The 24,644-nt window shown below is 35.1% G+C and overlaps 1 protein-coding gene across 1 annotated transcript; it reads left to right on the top strand.

Annotated features, from left to right (window-relative positions):
• The first annotated feature begins 18,345 nt into the window (after positions 1 to 18,345).
• On the top strand, positions 18,346 to 19,083 carry LOC145818003 (uncharacterized). Its single transcript, XM_082912773.1, has one exon. It carries the CDS (start codon positions 18,346 to 18,348, stop codon positions 19,081 to 19,083), a length of 738 nt encoding a protein of 245 aa, XP_082768899.1.
• Positions 19,084 to 24,644: the final 5,561 nt, after the last annotated feature.

Genomic DNA, 24,644 nt, shown 5'->3' with positions numbered 1-24,644 from the left:
GTATTACATGCACCGAAGCTTGGCGCATCATCCAAACTGCATTGCAATTTCAAATATCTTATCTGAATACGTGTTTAACTGCATGTTATCAAATTGTTTCATATGCCATATTAGTAGCCGAGCCTATTAATTGCATTATTGCATGTGTTGCATTAGGCATTTTATATAGTTAGGATCATGCATTTTTCTAACTAATTTTTGTTTTGGCTTGGAGTACTCAGTGAGTTTTTATGCTTTAGCATACTTGCATGAGTGTGATTGCCATGTTGCCATGTTTCGCATGCTTGCCATGAGGCTATGTGCTTAAATGCTAAATTGCATGAATGCCTATGGAAGAGGGCTTGTGGTTTGAATTGGAACGATTCAACAAATGCGCATTTTTAAGCCCACTTTGTTGAGTGGCAAATCATGTTTTTAAGCCCACTATATTTGGTGGCAAATCCGCAAACTTTAAGCCCACTTGAGGTGGCAAATTCAAACCATTTTCACAAACAAACATGAGTTAAATTGTTCCAAATTAAGCAAACTAGTCTATACTTGCATGTGCGCATCACATAGTAAAGCTAGTTTAATAATTAGAACAAGAACACATAATGTTTATAAAAGATCATATCATGATTAGTAGAGACCGATCTTTGATCAGGCGAGCGGAGGTGCTCATTTCAGGACCTTCCCCTTTCGTACCCAAGTTCTCGAGCTAAGGCAACTGTGGTGATGACGGACACATGGCATTTGGCACGAGTCAGAGTTTCCTAATTTTCTCCAAAAATAAAATATTTAGGTGGCGACTCTGTATCTGGCAAAGTAGTCCAATTTTGGCATTATTTGATTTAAAATCGATTTTTCAAAAAGGTTTGCCGGGTTTGGACTCTTTGGTGTTTATCAGTTTCACATTGCACTTATAAGACTAGATTCAAAACCGTGGGAGTCCAAACTGTGAGGCCTTCTTTTCAAACTCTTTCCGAAAGGTGGGGCGCGAAAAAAGGCGAGTCCACACTGCCTCTGTCATACTATAATGAGCCATTCAATTCTAAACTTACATGTTAAGCTTGGCAAGTGCAAAAGCTGGTTTTAGTTTTTCAAAATCTTTCAAAATGTTGCTTATTGACAATAAAATGTGCAAGGGAAATCCAGAGAAAGTCCAAAGAAATTTATGGAGAATTTCTCTAAAAAGTTGAAAGTCCAGAGAAATTTGGAAAGAATTTCTTTGGGAAGTTCAGAGAATTTCTCTAGATTGAAATTTCTTTAGAACAATGTGTGAGGGACCTTAGACATTATGAAAATATTAGATGTTCTTTATGTTATAAAATCCTAATACCAGGGACCTTAAAAAAAATCCCCTTTTTCATAATTTTGTTTAGGGTAAATTATACTAACTTCCCCTAAGATGGGGAAGGGGGGAAATAGTAAGTTTCACAGTTTTGACATAATAAAACTAATCTCTCTTTTAATAAGGCAAAATGTATTAAAACTAATTCACATGGTGCAAAAACACAAAAATAAACAACGTAAAGTATACATTTTGGTGTAATAAAAATGACAACGTCATTTTTTCATCTATATAGCTAACAAACTATTGATAAAAAATGGACTAAATATTATATGAATTAAAATTTTAATAGAGCTCAATGTAATTATATCAAAACTGTGAAATTTATTGTATTTTCTATAAATCTCAAAGGAGATCAGTGTAATTTATCTTTTTATTTTTGTATGTATGTATGTATGTATGTGTATATATATATAACTTCGGGTTTTGGATTGATTCAATTAAGCATGTTATAAACCAAAAACCAAACTATTCTTATCAGTTCATGATTTTCAAACACAAAACCAAACCTTAGTAGCAGGAATCGTTCAACTTGCTCACGATTCTTCCTCAAAAGCGCGATTCTACACTTCTGACTTAGATTCGTAGAAGAATCACGAGTTTGATGCTAGAGGAATGTGAATCAGATCGTGGATCTGTCTTCTTCTCTTCCTCTCGATCTGTCTATCCCTCTTCTCTCGATCAATCGATCTCATCTCCTATCTCCCTCGATCGATCTCATCTCCTCTCTCGATCTACTCTTCTTCTCTCTCGATCAATCGCCTCCTCCTCTTCTCTCTGTCTCCTCTCTTGCCTCTCGCTTCGTTGTTCTCTCTCGCCTCTGACTGAGCCTCTCTTCTCCCTTTCTTTTGTTTTTTTTTTATTTTTTTTTTTTGATTCTGTCTAAGTCTTTCTTTCTTTTTTTATTTGTTTGGATTATAATATAAATATTAAATGTATTTATAATTATTCTCATATATTTTCTATTTATTTATTTTACCTTTATAAATATAAATAAATGTAATGGGTTATATATATATGTTAATTTTTATATCCACAAAATAAATAGATTTTAATTCTAAGTAAAATCTAACAACACAAAATAAAATATAATTTATAAAAATTTATGATAGTTATAATATATTTCAAATATTAATTGGAGAAAAAAATATATATATCTCACAATATATTTATATATATTATTTAATATATATATATATATAAATTAAAAATATTATCAATAAAAATAATATATAAGATAAAAAAATAAAAAATATATATTTAAATAAAACATAAATGTTGTTTTATTAAATAAAATATAATAAATTTTATTCAAAGATAATGACTAGTGTTCTAAAAAATATCACTTTACTACTTTTATTTGTTATTTATTTTTAAAAAATATTTTTTATGTTGTATTTAATTAATTAAATATTACATAAAAATAAAAAATTTCTAACATATATATATGTTAATTTTTTTTTAATTGGTTATATAGATAAATTAAAAATATTTTAATAAAAATAATATATAAACGCTCCAAAATTATAACTCCTTTACATGGCCACGCTTCCCCGCTCCCGCTCTCGCTCTCGTTCCTGTTCCCGTTTCCACTTTGTGCAACTAAGAACCAAACCATTGTATTGAAAGAACCAAACCAACGCAATCCACAAAAGTTGAATTGGTTCGGTTATCAGATTTTCTGAATCTATTATACACCCTTAGGCTAGAACTGTGGCACCACCTCAATAAGTGTAAGGAAATCAAACTATGAACGCTTGAATGTGAAAAATAAATAAATAAAATTCTATGTTGCGTATGTTACCTATCCCAAGCAGCAAAGAGCTTTGATGAAGTAAGGAATTCAAACTTTCTATAAATACACATATAAAATTTTGGAGTGCTTTCTTTTAGGTTAAACTGCCTCACCCATCTTATGAAGCTGAAGCAACAATTTTTCAATTTTTTAGTTATCCAATACACGTACGAAAATAGAAAATAAGAGATTTTTTTTTTATAAAAAAAAAAACGAAAAAGAAAATGAAAAAAGAACATGAAGAAGAGAATTAAACGATTTCGCAATTCTTTGTCCTGAGCCTGTTTTACAGAGCCGAACCACGTTTACTCGTAAGCCTAGAAATGCTTGCTAATTTGGAGAAGAATATAGTTTCCAAGAAGATATTTTTCACCAGCAACTAGAATCCTTCCCACCCTCTACCACCAAATGATAAGCATAAAATAAAAAATGTATAATGGAATAAATAAATAAAGATGGTGGAGAAAATTAGGCTTAAGATCTATTAGTGATTGTGACACTAGAAAAAGTATGATCAAGCACCATGTCATTTCCCAACCAACTAAAAAAAACATGGACACGTGATACGTGACTTTGAAAAAATTAAAATATGAATACGAATATGGTAAGAATTGGAAAAAATATATATTCTTTTATATATTTATATTTGCTACATATATGAATATAAATTTAAGACACAAAGATATAATTTTAATTTTTTCTCCCACTTTCCCCTCTTTGTTTCCATATATTTTACTTTGATCGCAAATCAATTTTATAAAACAAAAATGATCAAAAAATGTCTTGAGGCATGTTTGAACATAGGACACGTACACTACAAGAAAATGCACCTACGGCGACCAAATTGGCGACTAAAAAAATTTGTGGTCATTGAAAGTATAGGTTTTGGCGACTAAAACAACATTAGTAGCCAAAAGTAAAATTTTTTGGCGACTAAAAAAATTTAGTAGCCAAAAGTATAGGTTTTGGAGACAAAAAAACAGTTTAGTCGCCAATTATCGACTTTTGGCTACTAAAATATTTAGTAGCTGAATAGAAAATAAAAAATAATTTTTTTCTCTTTGGCGACTAAACTTTGGTCGCCAAAAATGTACTTTCAGCGACAAAAAAAAAATTTAGTCGCCGAATATTGACTTTTCGCTACAAAAATATTTAGTAGCTGAATGGAAAATAAACAAATAATTTTTCTCTTTGACAACCAAACTTTTAGTCGCCAAAAACGTACTTTCAACGACAAAAAGAAAGTTTAGTCGCCAAAACTAAAAAATTTGGAGGGATTAATTTCAAAATTTGGAGAGATTTTATAAAACTAATCGGCGACTAATTGACATTTAGTCGCTACTGGTCTTTTGGCTAAATTACACTTTTGGCTACAAAAAGTTTAGTCGGTATTGATTATTATTTGGCGACCAAATATAAGTTTAGTCGCTAAAGGTAGAAACAATATTTTTGTTTTAGAGGGAACTGAATATTGGCGCCCGCGCCCCTCTTTCACACAGACACAAGATCTCTGTTCTCTCTCATACACACACACACAGCTCTCTCACATACAGAACAGTCACCACCAAACCTCACCCCCGGCTCACCACCCCACCACGGCACGTCACACCGCCACCGCCGCAAATCACCACCGACACCGCCGCAAATCACCAATGTGTACTTTCAGCGACGAATTATTTAGTAGCTAAAAGTGATACCTTCCCCGACCACAACAAGTTAGTAGCCAAAAAGCCTCATTTGGCGACAAATACTTTAGTGGCGGAAACATACCTTTTGCCGACTAAATTAAATTTAGTAGCGAAATGTAGTCACTTTCGGCGACCAAACAAATTTTAGTCGCCAGTACTATCGCCGACAGGGTAAAGGCGACGAGCTTAGCGACAAAATATTTTGGTCGCTAAAGCATTTCGGCGACTAAATTTTTGACTTTTGGCGACCAATATTTTGGTAGCCAAAAGTGACATTTCTTGTAGTGGTATGTTTGTGAAGTGTCCCCAACTTGTCTTGCAAAAAAAATTATAATTAAAAAATTGACATGCCACGTGGTATATTTGACACGTGAAAACGCGCCTGCCGCGTACCATTGCCCAGTACACCCCATTTTGAAGTGTGCTTCCTAGATCCAGAATCATTCAACAATTACAGGAATCTTATCAGCAATAATATGTCACACTTATCTTAAGATAAGAACATCGCATAGCCACCAAGTTCGTAACACCAATTTAACATTTTCATGGTTTCATCCAACATCATTAAGTTAACTTTCCTTCATCTCCTATCATAGGGAATGAACATGTTGGCAGAAGAAACATTCAAGAACATAATTGATGAGTAACTTTGCTACACAAACATGGTTCATTGAATGAAAAAATCAAAATCAAAATCAAGCATGCATGCATGATTAGCTTGGCCGTTTAAAGTGCATGAATGACCTATTTCATGGAGAGCCAATATAGGCAAAATAAATACCCAAGGATTTGTTTGCTTGTTTGTTTGTTTTTGATGGGAACCCAAGGATAAATTATAGGCAATCTAGTAATCATTTAACTTGTAAGATAAAATGAGTCACAATTTCAGAGTTCTTGAAAGAAAGCTTTCGCTTCACAGTAAATACTCCTTTGCTAGTAAGTTTTTACCTAATATGTAGTGTAGTCAATCCTGCACAAATGAACTTTTCTGTACTATAAACAACAAATTTTCTCTTTACCGGCTGTACTTGGGATCCTAAAAGTAGTTCAGCCCATACCTCTAACTGAAAAAATGTAAGCGAGAAAATTACGTTACTGACTGAGTCTTCAAGAGAGGATAGTTCAGGGATGATAATACAATCTTCTCATCACAGAATTATTTTATATACTAATATAAAATATTCTGCTAGAGGGGTGATGGTTCAATAGTTACATGCATACAGGCCATAAAAGACCTAAGCTGATTCACTAAGCACATAGCCATAGTTTTTAATTTTATAACCTGCTTCTCTGCTCTGCTCTAGGTTAGCAAGATGAATACTAACTTCGAAAAATTAAATTCAATTACGATGTAACTTGAACCAACTTAGATTGAGTAGCATTGCTAAAATTTCAAGTGTTGACAATTTTTCCACTTTCACCTTTCATATGACAAACAAACTGCTGGTCATAGTGTATCATGTCAGCCCTTCTTCTCCATGACAATGGTTCAATGCTTAAGACTTTGTTTGGTTAGAACTAAAAAATATATTTATGAGAATGTGAAAGAAAATGAAGTATAGTCAATGAAAGGAAAAATAACTTTTGAACATGCATTTTGGCTACTAGAAAGTTTTTCCAAAAAATCACAAGAAAATAAGATTTAATTATTTACATTTAAATTGAAGGGGAGTTAAAAGAAGGGCAAACTACCTTTCAGTGGTGACTTTTAAAAATTATTATAATTTCATGAAAAAGTTTATAATTTTAATGGGAAAAGTTGGGATCATGAAAATTTTGTCATGAAAATAATCATGAAAAATTTATGATCCTTGGATTACCTTGATTAGTGTGTGGTGCTTTATTTTAAGTGTAATCTAAGGGTCATAAAGCTTTCATGATTATTTTCATGAAAGATTTTTCATGATACCTAGCATTGCTGAATTTTAATTATTAATATTTTTAATATTTGTCATTTATTTGAAAATATTTTTACTAAATGCCACTGTGCTATTAATCGCCCTTAAGAGAAAATTCTTTTATTTTTTGAGAAGTTGCATTTAGATTGTGGATAAAGTGGGAATCCAATTCATAAACAATAACGTTCATCAACTCTTGATGGTGTGCTAGCAAGTGATTGGGCGGGCATATCGGTGTCAACCTGGTTGGGATTGGTATGTTTTGCTATGATGTTTTTTGTGCCCATCTCTTTTCCTTTCTTGATGCAATGCTTTGGTGTTTGCTGAAGGTGTGGGTATGCTATACCCAACTGCACTTTTGGTGGCTTCTTCAACACACTCTGGCAGCTACTCTCTATTGCTGCTATTCCAAGTCAGTTTTGGTGTTGCTTTCAGGTGTTTAAAGCTGCATGATTTGCTTGAGGTTGGGAGCTGCTCTATATGGATGGTAATTATGCTAGTAATAGGAGCTCAAGGCTCTCAAAATGACGTTGAGTCTGGGCTATGTTTCAATTCTGTTTTTTGGTCTGTTTTGGTGCTCTATGGTGTGTCCGCGTTGGTCCCTCACCAACTTTGGGGTGCTAGCAAATGATAGGATGAACTTTGTGGTGCCAACCTAGTTGTGATCATTTAGCTCATTGTGATGCTTTTGCACTACCATTTCTTTATTGATGTAATCTGTCTTATACTTTGTACTTGTTTTATTCCATCAATAAAGTATCTTTTTTGACGATCAAAAAAAATAAAGGTTTTTCTTTTGCCGATCAAGAAATAATAATAATAGTAACCTTCACAGAAAAGTTAAAAAAAAAAAAAACTTTCGTTTTTTTCCAGGAAGTAACAAGCCATATTTTCAAGAAATTTAAGTCATTATATGATTCCTACTTTCTACGACATTTTTCCATTTCTTGCACGCAAAAACTAGATTTTTTCACTTTCTTTTACGTTCCATGACTCCATCTAACCAAATGGGGCCTAAATAATCCAAGTCCTCAACCTGAAAGCTCAAACATATAATGTACCAATTGGTTGCACATTAACACTTCTAACGCAGCAACTAAATATCAGTTCCACCTCTAAACAAACATGACCAAATAAGAGATAAGAAAATCTGCACATCAAAATCATGACTTCATTTTAACGATAATTGACTCATGTATTTCCTCTTAGCATAGAGGAAATAATGCAATATGCAGAAGTCCCAGATCAATTGCTTGGCACTAAATAATCTTGAGACTAAAAGCAAAATTTCATTAATTATTCTTGTTTTGATGAAAGGTTGATTTCTCTAGGATGGATTTGGGTATTAACTTACTTTTATTCACAAAGAGATGATATAGGTTCTCATATATTTCTTAAGCTTGAATTTGATCTTGCTTTAATCTATTTAATTTGGTGATTTATTGCAAAATGTCTATTGTACATATATGTTGCATACTATTGTTGAGGATTGAGGCCCATCTACTTCCTCCTAAAGTGTTAATATGAGAGGAAGAGGTAGAAGGGATGAGCACCCCTTGGAAAATGTTCTTTATCTCTGTTTTGGACCTCCTGCATTATCTCGGAAGAAGTGTTTGGCTAATAGTCGGCCGATCCATTTTATGTCTGGTAGAATGATTTTCCCAAGAACAAAATAGACAGTTTCTGGGAAGCGCTCCACTAGGTGGTTCTGGAGCTGCTGATCAGATTTCTTTATTTATTTAATATGATTTGTTAGATTTAACAGTAATTTGGCTAAATCTATTCATTGTTGTAATAATTTCTATAACCCCACGTCTTTTCTTTCTTTATCTATTCAATTGTTGTAATAATCTCTTCTTCTCCCTCTCTTTTCATTTGAATTGTTGTAATAATCCTCCAACCACATGTCTTTCTATCCCTTTTATTTACGTGCTTTCGTATATACATAGCATGATATTTATTTATCATATTCATGACTTGCATCCATTTTACATGCATTCGGGTTTGGCTCATTTGCATTTGTGGGTATAGACACCCTATTTTTAACTGCCCTTAAGATTTGGGCACTTCATTCCAGACTCGATAATGAAATGTTATACTGTGTAATCTTTCAAATCTTCAGCAAAGAAATTCATATTCGAGCTCTAATCCCAACCTTACACCCATGTTGACCAAAATGTTTTAGACCCTTAAAAATCCTCTTTTCAAAGTTTAGGACCCGACCGTGTGTATTTTGGCCTGGCCGGATCTTAGTGGTAGCAAGACCAAAAAATGACCAGCAGGCCACTTTTTTGGGCCGGCCGTACAATTGATTGGTTGGCTGACCATGTTCAGCGAAGCAGATACTTTGCAGCAGCAGGCTGTTCCCATGCACGGGCTTTGGCTAGATGTTCTCTTTTGAAGATATTTTCGACCAAAATGTTTCAAAATCTATAAATGCAGCCCCTCCCCTTAGGTTTTAGAGGTTGAACAAAATTCCCTAAGAGCTTAGAAGGCAATTCAAAGCACCTCTCTACTATCTTGAATATAGATACACTATAGACACACCATTGAAGCTCAAACTTGAAGCTTTTTCCTGAAGCTTTGAGCCTGATTTCAGATACTTGATAGTGTTTAGATTGAAATTTGTGAATCAAGAAGCTCTTCCTCTTTTCAAGAGGTTGATCTTTGAACTCTCTTTCATCACTTTTTCTCTCTCTTTTTCTTGTCTTTACATACTGTTTTTCAGAGTATTTTGAGCCTGAAATATGTGATTTAAAGTTACAAAAAGTGAAGGTGTTAGCCACCCTTCCTTAGGCTTGTTTGCTAGATGAAACCTCTTGGCTTTCTTCCATTTTTGCTCACTTTTTCCACCTCCTAAAATTGATTTTCAGCACTGTTTTTGTGTTGTTTGTGTGCTATTTAATGTGTTAATTTATGCTTTGAATATCATATTTGTATTGTTGTAGAACCTCATGGATTTCACGTATTTAGGATATAGCGGCCAATTCGTTTAAGTTGATCGCTTTACTTTGGTTTATAGCTTTCCTTATGTATCTTGGAACCTTATGGTCATAGGAGGATTAGAGATTAGGCTTAGCCACCCTGCCACAAGTTTGCTTAACTAGATATAAATTTCTTGTTTTCATACTATTGTTGTACACCTTGAAGCTAGGTGATAGCTTCTGTGTCAAAGTGTTGAAAAACTCTCTTTCCGACCATTTCGAAACATGGAAATGGATGCCACATCCTTATTCCATGAACAAAAGAGAAGTTGTCAATAGTTTTGGCGAGTCGTGTGTTTAAGTTTTTTTGATAATCATGTGCTTTTTGTTATTATTTTTCATTTTAGTTGCTCTATAATCGTCACATACTATCTTGTGATGTTTAATGAATTGTGAAGCATGTCTATCTCTTCCCTGAAGTAACTTCATGATAAGAAATAGGTAAATAGAATAGTCTTGTTTTTCGTTGTATTTAGTAAAGCCTTTTCCTATTGCTTCTAAGATCATCATGCAACAAATTTGCAATAGTTGATGATTTGAGAAGCCAATCTATCCCTCCCTTGAATATTTTCATGATAGGGAATGACATAAAGGATGAACATCCTTTGGAAACTCTCTGTTTTTGCTCTGTTTCAGTTCTGTTGCAACAGGTCTTTCACCAGCAACAGTGGCCGGCCGACCAAAATCTTGTACGACAGACCAGTTCAGTAGGCCAGCCGACCACTTTGTTTGTACGGTAGTGGTGGTTTTTCAGCAAAACAAAACAGGTTTTTTGGGCCAAACTTAGGCACGGCCGTATTTCATTGGACTCAATCAGGCCTCATTATGGTTCGGCTGGGCTTCAGAGTGTACACATAGAGGACTGTTGTTGGCAAAACAAAACAGTGGTTGAGGGTAAAACAGGACAGTTCTTCAGAGAGCAGATAGAGCAGTTTCTGAAGGATGTTCTTAGTCGCGTGCATGTTGTCCATGTTTTTGTTTGTTGTAATATTTGCAAATGTAATAATTAGTTAATTCATTTGGTGTTATAATAATTAGTTGATTAGGCCATTTAGACTCTCTTGTAAAGAGGGCAAATTTGTAACATTTGATGTATGTCTTTCAACCCCTATTTCTTTTTCCCTTTTACTTACATGCTTACCATAGTTGCACAAAGCATCACATTTTTGTTTCCATCATTCTCATGCCTCGCATCTATTTTAGCACACATTAAAATTTGGCTTATCATATATAGTGTTTTTACTACTTCCTAAATGATTGTGTGTGCTACGTCATGCTTTGAGTTGCTTCACATGTCATATTAGTAGCCGAAGTTAATAGTTTCATTGTGTATTTATTGCATTAGTCATGTGCATTTTTAGGATGCATACATTTTGCTAACTATCTTCTTTTCCTTTGGGCTTGCCTCGAACGAGTTTTGGGTAAGCATTTTTGCTTTACTATATTGCATGTGTGTCTTCGTTGCCATGCCGAGCATACTACTATGAGCCTACTCGCTTACTTGAAATATCTCTATAAATGTCTGTGGATGGAAGCTATTTTGCTTAGATTGGAATGACTTTGATTATGGTACATATGACTCGTTTTTCCTTTGAGTTACACATATTCAAAAACTCTTTCAAACAACATAAAATCAAAGCATTCCAAAGTAAGTGACATGGTCTATACTTGTTTTGCTTCACATAGTAATGTCAGCGTTATTAATAATCAGAATATAAGCATATAATGTCCATAAAATTCACATCATGGCATAGTAGAGGCCGATCTTTGATCGGGTGAGTGGGGTGCTCCGTTCATGACCTTCTCCTTTCATACCTAAGTTCCCCAACCGAAACAACTTTAGTTATGATAGACAAGTGGCCTTTAGCACGAGTCACGGGTTTCCTAAATTTCTCAAAAATATTTGGGTGACGACTCTGAAATCTGATAATGTAGTCCATTTTTGGCATCTCTGATGATTAATGGATTTTCTAAGATTTGCCGGATTTGGACTCTCATTTGTTTTCTATTTCACATTGCACTTATGGAACCAGATTCATAACCACAAGAGTCCGAACTGTAGGGCAATCGCATCCGAGGTGACTAAATCCCTCCGAGGAGCACGAGAAACCAGCTACAGTGGGTTTATTCCTTCCAACTTGATTATATGCGCTACCTCATGACTTGAGATGATACATATGTCATTTGTTAGTAAGTTGGACCCCTAGAGTCATTCCGTATGTATTGCTTTAGTTATTTGCATATAGGATCATGCATACTCTAATACATTCTTTTGGCTCTCCTGAAGTACAAGGTGAGCATTTCCTTACTTTAGCACATTGTGTGTATATGTCCTTTATGATATCCATTGTTATACCATGAGGCTAAATGCTTAAATAAGATATCTGTATGAATGCTAGTGGATGGAGGTTGTGTTGCTTGTATTGGAATGTGATTGATTCTTACACCGCCGAGTTTATACACAAAGACTTTTTAAAATGCATGAAATCAAAACATAACTAAAATTGGCAATACAATCTATACTAGATTGCCTCATATAGTAATGCTAGCATTAATAATAATCAGGATATGAACATATATTGACTATAAAAACCACATCATGACTTAATAGAGGCCGATCTTTTGATCGGGTGAGTGGGGGTGCTCAATTAATGACTTTCCCCTTCTCATACCTAAGTTCTCAAGCCAAGACACTCTGATTATGATGGACAGCGGCCTTTAACATAAGTCACGGGTTTCTTAATTTCCTTAAAAAATTAGATTATGACTCTGAGATTTGATGATGTAGTCCATTTTTAGCAAATGTTTGCAGTAAAATGAATTTTCTACAGAAGCTGCTAGATTTGGACTCTCATTTTCTATTTCACACTGTACTGGTAAGACTAGATCAAGAGATTGGGAGTCTAAACTGTCGGGCGCACTTGGCAACCCCCCAAAGGCATCCCACCCAAGGAGACATACTTGAGGACATATTATTTCATGACAAAGTTTGTGTCGAGGGAACATGATTGGATTCAGACTGAATATGAAACCATAGCCCCTCCTTACAATAGAAAACCAGCAAGAAGTCCTAGAAAAAAGAGGAAGAAAGCTACTGATGAGCCCAAGAATCTGCATAAGGTGTTAAGGAAGAACAAAATCGTCCAATGTGTAAAGTGTATGAGTTTTGGACACAACAAAAGATCATGCAAAGGTCCAGTACATAAAAAAATCCAAACTTTACAAGAGAAGGGGTGGACAAAGCACCATTTCTAGGAAATTTGCAAGTCAACCAAGTAAGGTACATTTCAATTTATTTTAATGCACTATTTCTATACAAATTAAATTCATATCAATATCAATTGTTTAATTTTGTGCATTTTAATTTGTATGAAATATAGTTGTCAAATGGTTCATCCCAACAAGCTGCCACATACTCATCTTCATTTAATCAGCTACCATGCATCCATTTTTATCCCAACAAGCAGCCACTACTCATCCAACTATATACCATCTAGGTATAGCTCAAACACAACCAGCAATGCCTTATGGAGCAAGTGCAAGTGGAAGTGCATCAGCTAGAGGGCTTGCTAGTTCTACTTCCCAGCCAAATATGCCTTCAGTCCCTCAAGCATAAGCCTTGACATATTATTTGTAATATTGCATAAACATAACACATTATTTGTAATATTGTTGACATTTCCCTGCAGTTATATCCAATCTGTTTACACCATTTGGTGGACAAGTGCCCCAATTTTGAAAGGGATTTGCAGCACTTGGGAGGAGTGAAAAGGACAAAGGAAAATGGGTTGATGGATTAGAGACAAAGCAATTTTCTGGTGATTGAAATGTTGATTTTGGTGATTTTTGGATAGCTAAAACAATATTTTCAACAGGTTTAAATGTTGTTAGTGAACATGTTTGTAATTGAAGTGTTAATGGTGATTTTTGTAAGGCCTATTACTTGGGGTTGCTAAAACAATATTTTTGGATAACTAAAACAATAGTTTCAACAAGTTGAAGTGTTGTTAGCGAACATGTTTTGTAATTGAAATATTGATAAAATGTTGGTGAATATGCTTAGTGAACAAGTTTTCAAATGTTGTTAGTCAACAGGTTTTATAATGCTTCAAATATATTTCATTTATATCTCAAAAGAATCTTCCATATTACATATATTCCTTCCTCATATCAAGTTAGATAACGCATTTTTTTTTTCTTTTTTTCTTTTTAGAGTATATGCAATATAGCATAAAACTAGTATCCAGCGTCCTAGAAAAAAAAATCTTCAATACAACTTCTCTTTTTTTCGAGTTTTTTCAACCTCTAACTCTATATGATTTACTTGTTGCACAACTCTTGGTAGTAGATCACACGAGCGGTGGCACAATGGTGGGTGAACCCACTTAAAGTACTCACAAGTAGCATGAATTTGAAAATTTTAATAAATAAATTCAGATTTGTAATTAAATATTATAGAACATAAAAAAATAAATATGTTAATTACTTAATTATATATATATATATTAAAAGTAGTGTTTTTCTCATGCTCAGCATTTATTTTCTTAATTACATATAAAATTCTGCACAAACACAAATCTAATTTAAATTATACTATTTTTACCTATTTTATATGGACTTTATTGGACAAATATTTATTTTTTATATATTTTTCATCGTAAATTGAGATCATCTACAAATTCAATACCAATTTTGTGTTTCACGTTTTTCTTCTTAATTCTTTTCAAGGGTATTAGGATTTTTTTTAATGCTAAATTGCTTCTTTTTTTTTTCCTTCTTATTTTCACCTGCATTATTCTATACTCAATACTAATTCTATATTATTCTATATTATTTATTTGTCATTTAAATTTTATAGTGATTCTATATATTAAATTATACATTATTTCCAACATTATTTCATATAATCACAATTCATAGGATGAAAAATCTGCATAACAATGATACTGTCGAGAAACCTCTAAAGTTTGAATTTACTGTTAGAGTTACTTTTTCAATTGTTGAACAGTAAGTTCTTTTATGTTTTGACATTATATTTCAGATAATTAATCACTTCACATACTGAGATGTATCTATCATTTGGATGTTTTCATTATTTTTTCTTTTTGGGTTTAAATGTTATTATGTGATTCTTTCATAGTTAGTCACTGTTGAATATCTTTTATATAGTTGATATTTTAATTTAATTAAGAGTATTTATTTTACAATCTTATAATTTTATATATATATATATATATATCATATAAAATCATTATATGATAATCCAACTACAACATATTTATATTTAACTTTTTAAATAAATTTTATATAATTTCTATTTCTACATATTTTTATTTTCCAAATGAATATAAAATAAAATAAAATAGTTAGAATTACTTTTAATTTTAATTTTATGTTACTAATTTCTCTTCTAATTTAACTTATTTTTTAATATCAAAATGAGTATTTATTTTACTATTTTATAATTTAATATATATCATACAAAACTATTATATGATAATTACAATTTTATAATACGATGGAACTAATTTTGTCAAAATACACGAATAATTTAACTAAAATTAATATATATAAGAATTCAAATAACAATTTTATAGAACGATAGAGCCAATATTATCAAAATAATTAATTAAAATTATTCTTTTATAACACACATTGTACTATCAAAATATTTTTGGAAAAAAAATAATATGTGCATTGCACGGGTCAACTGCTAGTTAATAAATAATGGAAGTGCACATCCTATAACTCTTCTTTCCATGTTTGCATCTGTCCACGCTGTTTTTACCGGAGATCTTTGACCACAGTAGCATGTACAAGCTAAGCTTTGTCCACTATAGTGGGAGCCTTGAGAGGATGATATCCTCAAAAATGGAAGTGATTTTATATTTTTGGGTGAGGAATTGTGGGTTTGGTGGTGTAATGGTTTTATAAGAGATTGAAAGGGCAAATTGGTCAATTTACGCGCCAAATTTGGCGCCAAAACACTTAATCCCAGTACATACACGCTTCTCTAACGCGTTTGGCCCACGCGTTGTTAAGTCTAGCGGATGTGTCAATTTTGCACATCACTTCAAATTACAGGGGGTTTATGAGTACATTTATAAATCCCAGAGGGTAATGTGTTACCACGTGAAATCAGAGGGGGGTAAAGTGTAATTAACCTTTTAATATATGGGTTAGCTACGCTTTATAGTCCATGGGCCTTTTTGTGGACTTGGCTTTGTTTAAATTAATTGGGCCTTTCTTTTATGGGCTTTTTTTTCTCGATGGATTTATTTCATGTGGGTCTTTTACTAACTTGCCACCACTTCTTGTGAGGACATACTTTGGGTTGTCCATATGGCCTAAGTCGTTAGTTGATGTGCCATGTGGGTGGTCTTGGATTGCTAAGATATGGTGCGATCATATCGGAGTCTGAGATATTTAGATAAGGGACAAGAGTCCTAGTGATGTTAGACTGCATGTTTGGGTAAGGATGGACTTTTAAAGGAGTTTGTTCTAATCTAAATAGAAAGGTCTTGATAAGTGATGTCATTGAGTCTTGATAAGTGATGTCATTGCAAGGGATAGAGTCTTATGAAGTAAGACTTCTTAGGGACGAGGGCATTGTTTATTATAAAAAGAAGGCACCCTAATAGGTCTAAGGTATGTTTTACTTTGTGAGCTTTGTGATTGAGTTGTTATCTTTGAGAGATAAGTTGACTGACTTGATCGTCGAAGTGCCCCCGGATAGACAAGCCACTATGGTTTGTTGTCTTCTTGTGCATAGGTGTTAGGCTTCTCTATCCCAACACGTTCCTTTCGACTTTGTTCACTGAATCTCGAAGATGAGATGAGATTTGGTTGTGAGGTTAGATTTCAACACCCACAATTTGGTATCATCTGTGGGAACTTAGTCGAAATGGATGGCCAACGTTGTATACAATGGGCAGAAGCCGCAAGTTAGGGACAACTTGTAGAGTGAGAATGAGAAACACATCAATCTTCACTACAACAAAAACAGTTTAAGATCACACTTTGACAAATGAAAATATCTCATTTTTGTTGGAAGTGTGATAAAAAAAAATAGATTGATATTTTAATCACACTTGATTTGAGTGAGTGTGATAATATTTATTTTTAATCTCACTTTTTAAATAAATGTGATTATATCTTCTTTTTTTTAATCACATTTTCTAAATAAGTGTGATTGTATGTATTTTTTTAAATTTAATTTTGTATAAAATAATTTCATATTCTTTGATCTGTAAAAATTCAAACTGCCCATAACTTCTTCTTTTTCCTCCTATGGCGGAGTAGAGCAGCCCACACACAGAGCACAACACAATTCAATTCATTTTTTTGTAGATTCCCAAACCTATCTCTCACTCTTCTCTCTCCAAACCCAAACCCTACATCCTTTGATCGATGGCAACTATGAGCAGCAGTGAGTGGCGAGCAGCAGCGCCCTGCAACGACAATGAGCGGCTGAGGTATTCACCCAAAAAAAAAAAAAAATGAGCAACTGAGGTATGTCCTATTAGGAAATTCTCGAAATGGGTTTTCAAATTTATAGTTTATTTTTGGGTGTTTTCAAAACCTTCCATGTTTTTCTTTGGGAAGCATGAACTAAGCTTGGGGCTTTGTCCCACATCAGAAAGAAAGGAAAATAGAGCACTTAATAAAGTTCTACATGGAATATTCCTTTAAATATGAAATTGTGAGGTGAAAGCTAGTGTACATGCATCCATGCCGCAAGGATAGTGTTTCGCACCATCCGCACACGTGCGCGCGTAGCGTGAGCAGTGGGCTGTGTGGCGTTTGATGACGCATTTTGCATGGGTGCAAGGCGCCATGAGGGCGCTTTCCTATTTGCATCAGACAAGTTGGAGCAATGACATGGGTGACGTGGAATACAGTCAGCTCCACGTGGCAGTGATGTGTCGTCTGTTGGCAATGAGTCAACCAACCGATCAAACGGTTGTGTGTCCGATCTAAAGCGAGTTGATCATAGCTGTTGATTGAAGATGCACGCAATCGTACGGATGAGATGGCACTCGATCATGATTAGGTGTGATAGTCAAAGCGTCTATTTGGTGTAAGAATTATCTACACCATAGATTGTCGATCCAACGATCAGATCTAATCGGATGCGATCAAGGGACATGACCATTAGATCTGGTGCGTCAAGGCCTATAAATAGGCTACGAAATCAGCCATTTCATTCCATCTAAAAATTCAAAATTCATTCCTGCAATTCTCTCTCTCACTCTTTCCCTCTTGATTTTGAGTTTTCGATTAAGAGTTTCTTAAGCAAAGTTCTGCTTTTCTTACTGGTAATCAAGTTCTGCAGATTTGATTATTAGTGTCTTGGTTTTCTTGATTATATCAAGAGTATTCTGATCTACTGTCGTCAATGCAGACACCAGTAGACTTGATCCTTTAGATCAGGATTCATTGTATCCTGGAGGCAAATTTGTTGTAACCCCCTGTACACCTTTTTTGAGTGCAAATACTGTCTTTAGGAAAGCGATTAAGTAACGCAACTTGAAGCATTAAATTTCTATTCTACATAGACACAATCATCGTCAAATTTTGAAAACTTGAAGACCACAAACTGAAGAATTCAAGACGAATTATTCTAACAATCTAAAGACAATATTTAGATATGGCGATGTCTATTCAGAAAATGACTCAAGATTTCATGAAGCTTGACTGGTTTGATGGCAATAATTTCTGTCGCTGGCAAAAGAAGATGCATTTTTTGCTCACCACTCTCAAAGTGGTCTATGTGCTGACTACCCCCTATCCGGTGGAGCAAGAAGATGAAACTATGGAGCAAACCCATACCAGAACCAAATGGGAGAATGACGACTACATTTGCCGAGGACACATTCTAAATGCGCTGTCAGACTCTCTGTTCGATGTGTATCAACATCTGGAAACAGCAAAGCAACTCGGGGACATACTACAGTCAAAGTACCTCACCGAGGATGCTACTAGTAAGAAATTTCTTGTTAGTAATTTTAAGCATTTTACTGTGATTGATACAAAGCCCATTGTGGAACAATTCCATGAGATCCAACATATTCTGAGTAAGTTTCGACAAATGAATATGAACATGGATGAATCTATTATAGTTTTATCTATAATAGAGAAATTGCCATCTTCTTGGAAGGATTTTAAAAAAACTCTGAAACACAAAATGGAAGATCTAACTTTAGAGGAATTAGCTCAACACCTCCAAGTTGAGGAAGAGTCAAGACTTCATGAAAGTAAAGAAAACCAATTGGCTCAGACTTCCAAGGTTCACATGGTGGATGATGGCAAGAGGTTCAATAAAAAGAAGCATAAGCGTGAACCCCAACCCGAGAAAAATGCTAAGAAGCCGAAAGGTGCTTGCTAGCACTGTGGCAAGCTAGGGCACTTCAGAAATGAATGCCGGTGATACAAGAAGAAGCTAGAAGCATCAAATGCCAAGAACAAGTTCGTGGTTGTTGTATCCGAGGTGAATATGCTCGAAGATGCTGGTGACTGGTGGATTAACTCGGGAGCAACAAGGCACGTCTGTAATGACAAGAGTTGTTTCACTACTTATGAACAAGTGAGTGATGGAACAGTTCTCTACATGGGCAACTCTTCAACTGCTGCTATCAAAGGCAAATGGACGGTGGATCTAGAGTTTACATTTGGAAAAGTCTTAAGTCTTAATAATGTTTATCATGTATCTGATGTCAGGAAAAACCTTGTATCTGGAAGCCTACTTAATAAGCATGGTTTCAAGTTAGTATCTGAGTCGGACAAATTTGTCCTGTCTAAGGGTGGAATTTTTGTTGGGAAGGGCTACATGTATCAGGGAATGTTCAAACTTAACATTATCAATAATACATCTATTTCTGCTTATATTGTTGATTCTCTTTCTTTATGGCATGCTCGTTTAGGTCATGTTAATACTAAAAAATGCATGATATGGTTAATTTAGATTTAATTCCTAAGTATGACACTGATATGTTTGAAAAATGTAAACTTTGCTTGAACTTGTGCATAATGATGTTTGTGACATGCATAGTACCTCCACTAGAGATGGTAAGAAATATTTTGCAACATTCATTGATGATTTTTCTAAGTACTGTCATATCTATCTTTTGCATTCAAAAGATGAGGTGCTTGATAAATTCAAGATTTTTAAGACATAAGTAAAAAATCAGTGTAATATCAAAATAAAGAGACTTAGGTCTGATAGAGGCGGTGAATATCATTTTCCAAAATATTGTGAAAATGTTGGTATTATTTATAAGAACTCTGCACCCTACACACCACAACAGAATAGAGTAGCTGAAAGAAAGAATAGGACATTAACAGAAATGATTAATGCTATGATTTCTTACTCCAGTTTAAGTTTTGATTTTTTGGGTGAAGCCTTGCTCACTGTCTGTTTCATACTTAATAGAATTCCTCTAAGGGAAAGAGATGTTACTCCTTATAAGCTTTGGAAAAACAAGAAACCTAATCTTGGTTACTTGAAAACATGGGGCTGTATAGCAATAGTCAGATTGAATGAACCTAAAAGGAAGAAATTAGGTGAAAAGGGAATTGAATGCATATTCCTTGGCTATGCTATACATAGCAAAGCATATAGGTTTTTGGTAGTAGAGCCCAATGGTTCAGTGGAAACAAATACCATCATTGAATCACATGATGCGGTATTTTATAAGAATCGTTTCACAACTATTCCAAGGTTGGATTCTAATCAAGAAAATGAATCAACTCCTTTGATGTCTACAAAGGAAAGTGAACAACATGAACCTATTGAGACTAATGAACCAAATGAGCCTATTGAGCTAAGGAGGAGTAAGAGGGCTAGGACTGAGAAGTCATTTGGCCCTGATTTCATTATTTACCTTGTAGAAGGAACTAGGAAAGCTTATTGTAAGCAAACAATGATTTCTTTGAATATGGATTTAGATCTATTAACCTTTGAGGAGGCTATGAAGTTTCAAGATGTTGCTTTCTGGAAAGAAGCAATAAACGATGAGATGGATTCTATCATGGGTAACAATATTTGGATACTTGCTGATTTGCCACCTGGATCTAAACCAATTGGTTGTAAATGGATTTTCAAAAGGAAAATGAAAGTTGATGGCACAATTGACAAGTTCAAAGCAAGATTAGTTGCGAAGGGTTTTACTCAAAATGAGGGTATCAATTACTTTGATACATATGCTCCGGTCGCTAGAATCGTCACCATTTGAGTGTTGATTGCCTTAACATCAATCTATAAGCTTGAAATCCATCAAATGGATGTTAAGACCGCTTTCCTAAATGGAGAGTTAGATGAGGAAATCTACATGCAACAACCGGAAGGATTTGTTGTACAGGGTCAAGAGCACAAAGTGTGTAAACTCGTGAAGTCGCTATATGGACTAAAACAAGCTCCAAAATAGTGGTATGAGAAATTTGAAAAAGTAATAATGTCAAATGGTTTTAGAATACATGAATCTGAAAAGTGTGTGTACAGTAAGTTTACTGGAAATAGAGGTATAATCATATGCCTATATGTAAATGACATGCTTATTTTTGTTACTGACAATAATGTCATTGAAAGTACTAAAAGTTTCTTGTCGTCTAGCTTTAGTATGAAAGACATGTGCTTAGCTGATGTAATTCTGGGTATTAAGATCAAACGAGAGAACAATAATTTGATTCTATCCCAATCGCACTATTAAGGAATTTAATTAATATAATTGTACACCCATGTTGTAGACACCCCATTTTTGACCGACCCTAAGACTCAGACGTCATCGTTTATACACGCGATGATTGCGCATGTTTGTGCTTGTTTTGAGTGCCCGAAGGTCTCGGCTGAGCGCCTTGTCTTTGAGCCTCTAAGCCCTCTGTGTTTTGGCCTTGTTTTTAGGCCAAACCTTGGTACTTCTTGGCTGAAGAAGAGTGGGGCCTTGCCGGCCACTTTTGGCAGTTGCCAGCCACTTTTTCTCCTTGCCAGCTAGTTGGAGTGGTTGGCCAGCTAGTTGAAGTGGCCGGCCGGCCACTTAACTGGCTGGCAGCCAATTTTTCTTCTTTTTAGATATTTTTAGATCTTTTGAGCCAGCTGTGGCTCACTGAACTCATCCTCCATACACGTGTATGGAGGAATTGAGCAAGCCTTTTGGCTTGCATTGCCTATATAAGGAGAGCTTCCTCCCCCTATTTGAGGGTTCAGATTTTTCAGAGCTAAAATCTCCCTCCCTCTCTAGAATTCTCACTCTCTCTCTCCCTCTCTCTCTCTCTCTATATATATATATATATAGTGCTATTGAGCCTTAAAGTGTTGTCTCTTCACACTTTTGCACACAAACACCTACTTAAACACCTTCACTTTGAAGCTGAGGTCCCTTAGAGCTTGTTTTGAGGTCTTAGACTTGGTTTTGGCTCAGAATTGTTACTGAAGTTGCTGTCTTATTGTTGTTCTTCAAGGGTGAGACACTTGTCCCTTTTAAGCTTTGTTTTGATTAAGAGCTTTGTCACCTTTGCATGCTACTTTAAGGCTGGTTTTAGCCTCTTAATAACTCTATTTTTAAGGCTTTAAAATATTGGTTTGAGCCTTGTGTGGTTAGGGGGGTGGTTCCCCTCTTTTGCTCTTTGGCTTGTTAAGCCTTTTGAGCCACCTCTTTAAGCTTTTGAATCACTCTTTGCTTGGCCTTTTAACCACTGAAACTCAGAGGAATTTCAATGGTAAAAAGTTGTTCTTGTGGCCCCAAATAGGAGAGGGTGATCTCCTCTTCTTGTATTCTTGTTTGCTTGTGTTGGTGGCCTAATACATGAGCATGTATTTCTCCCTTTTTGAAGCTTAGTCCAAGCATGTTTTTGTGGCTTTTTGGACCTTCCATAACTCTGTTTTTGATTGGTTTGGTCATTGGTTTCTTGCATCTTACACTTGTAGTGCAATCCTACTTATTGGCCTAACATGCTTCATGCTTCATGCTTCTCATTCTAGCATGTGTATGCTCCACTCCAGCATGTTTTTGGCATTGTTTTGACATGCTTTAGGACTGTTTTGAGTGGCCTTGGCCTCTTGGGGCTTGCTTTGTACAGCTATGGCATAGTTGGCTTTGCTAGTCTAGTGTTTTGAGACCCCTAGCATACCTTATTTGTGATGTTTGCATGATTTGGCATCATTTAATATGTAATTTCAGAGCTTATATGTTTTCCATACTTCCACTTAAATTACTCTTTCAATACTTTTGAGAAGTTGGGCATTATGCCTTGTTTGTGAGCCAATACTTGAGCATATTGTTCTTGCCATCTATGCTACAAGTCCAGCATGTTTTTGTTGCTATTTCGACCTGCCTTAGGTCTGTTTTGAATGGTTAAGGTCATTTGAGCATTGCTTAGTATGGTTGTAGTGTAAAAGGCTTTGACTAGCTTTGAGTTTTGGGGCCTTTAACATGTTGTGCATGCGATGTTTGCATGTTTTGGCATCATTTTATACATGATTTCAGAGCATATAGTGTAGTCACACTCTCACATATTTCACTTCTTTATGGCTTTGAGAGTTGTGCCTTTATGCCTTGTTTATGGACCAATACATGAGTATGCACTTCTTGCTATTTGAGCTTCAATTTCAACATGTTGTAACCTTTGTTTTGACATGATTGAGCTCTGTCCAGAGCTGGTTTGGTTGTTTAGGCTATGTATTGCATGGCTCTTGTATAAAGCCCTTGACTAGCTTTGAGTTCTAAGGACCCTAACATGCTATACTTGTGTTGTTTGCATGATATGTCATCATTTGGCATATGATTTCAGTGCTTGTACATCTGTCATGCCCTCATATATATCACTCTTTCAATGTGTTTGAAAGTTAAGCTTTGTGCCTTGCTTGCAAGCAAATGAATGAGCATGCATTTCTTGCTTTTTGTGCTTAAGTTTTAGTGTGTTTTGGCCACTATTTTGGAGCATCTTAGGTCTGTCCATAGCTGGTTTGACCATTTGAGATCTATAGTGCATGCCTCACGTGTAATGTTCTTCACTTGCTTTAGTGCTCTTGACCCCTTAACATGTCTTGCATGCATTACATGATAGAGTCTTGTGCATGCCACTTTAACATTGAAAGATAAGTATATGTGTGTTGCATTGCATGTGTTTGGATCAGACATTAATCCAAACACAAGGAATGTGGCATGTTTCATACTCAAAGTGATGAAACGTGATGCATTTCTTGGTTGCTAACACTCTTGATCAAGCATGATAGGGTGGAGCCTCTCTTGTGTGTTGTTTGTGCATTCATCAACATGGTGTAAGCTTGGTCCCCGGCCATCATGCATTGAGGTGCTTGGTTGGTGGCTTGAAAGCCGAGCGCCACGCTCCTTTGAGCTTGAGACATGATAAAGAGTGTGGTAATACATACATTGTCTTAGAAATACATTGATGTGCCTCTATTGTTCTCTGTTGCAGCAAAACTAGCAACCTGCAAAAGCAACTAGCCGACCAGTCAGTTTAACTAGCCGACAGCCAGATTTACCAGCCGACCGACCAGTTTTAGTGGCTGGCAGCCACTTTTTCTGGCTGGCAGCTCACCAGCAGATCCCTGTGTTGAAGTAAGGGCAGTCTGGAGGTTGGCACAATTTTCAAAGACCAAGGCAAGTACAAACAAAGGCAATTGACAGCATGGTAATGGATTTCCGAGCGAACGCTAACCGAGTATGCATCTTCAACCTCTTGGAACTGAGCTGAGGCAGTTTGATTTGTAGTTAGCTTTACTTGTTAGTCATCTTAAATTTGTAATTTAATTAATTAGTTTGTTAAATAATTAAGTGTTGTAATAATTAGTAAGTAGTTTACTAGTTATTCATTTTATTGTGTAATAATTAATCTAATTAGCTTAATTAGATTGGTTAGTTAGCTTAAATTAGCTTAGCTAATTCATTCGGACCCTCTGTCGAGAGGGCAAATGTTGTAATAAGGGTGCGT

Source organism: Camellia sinensis, chromosome 2 (genome assembly GCF_055761805.1).
Source record: "Camellia sinensis isolate YWXY chromosome 2, ASM5576180v1, whole genome shotgun sequence".
Classification (NCBI taxonomy): Eukaryota; Viridiplantae; Streptophyta; class Magnoliopsida; order Ericales; family Theaceae; genus Camellia; species Camellia sinensis.
The sequence above is the reverse complement of the archived record's forward strand: the minus strand, read 5'-3'. Positions and strand labels throughout refer to the sequence as shown.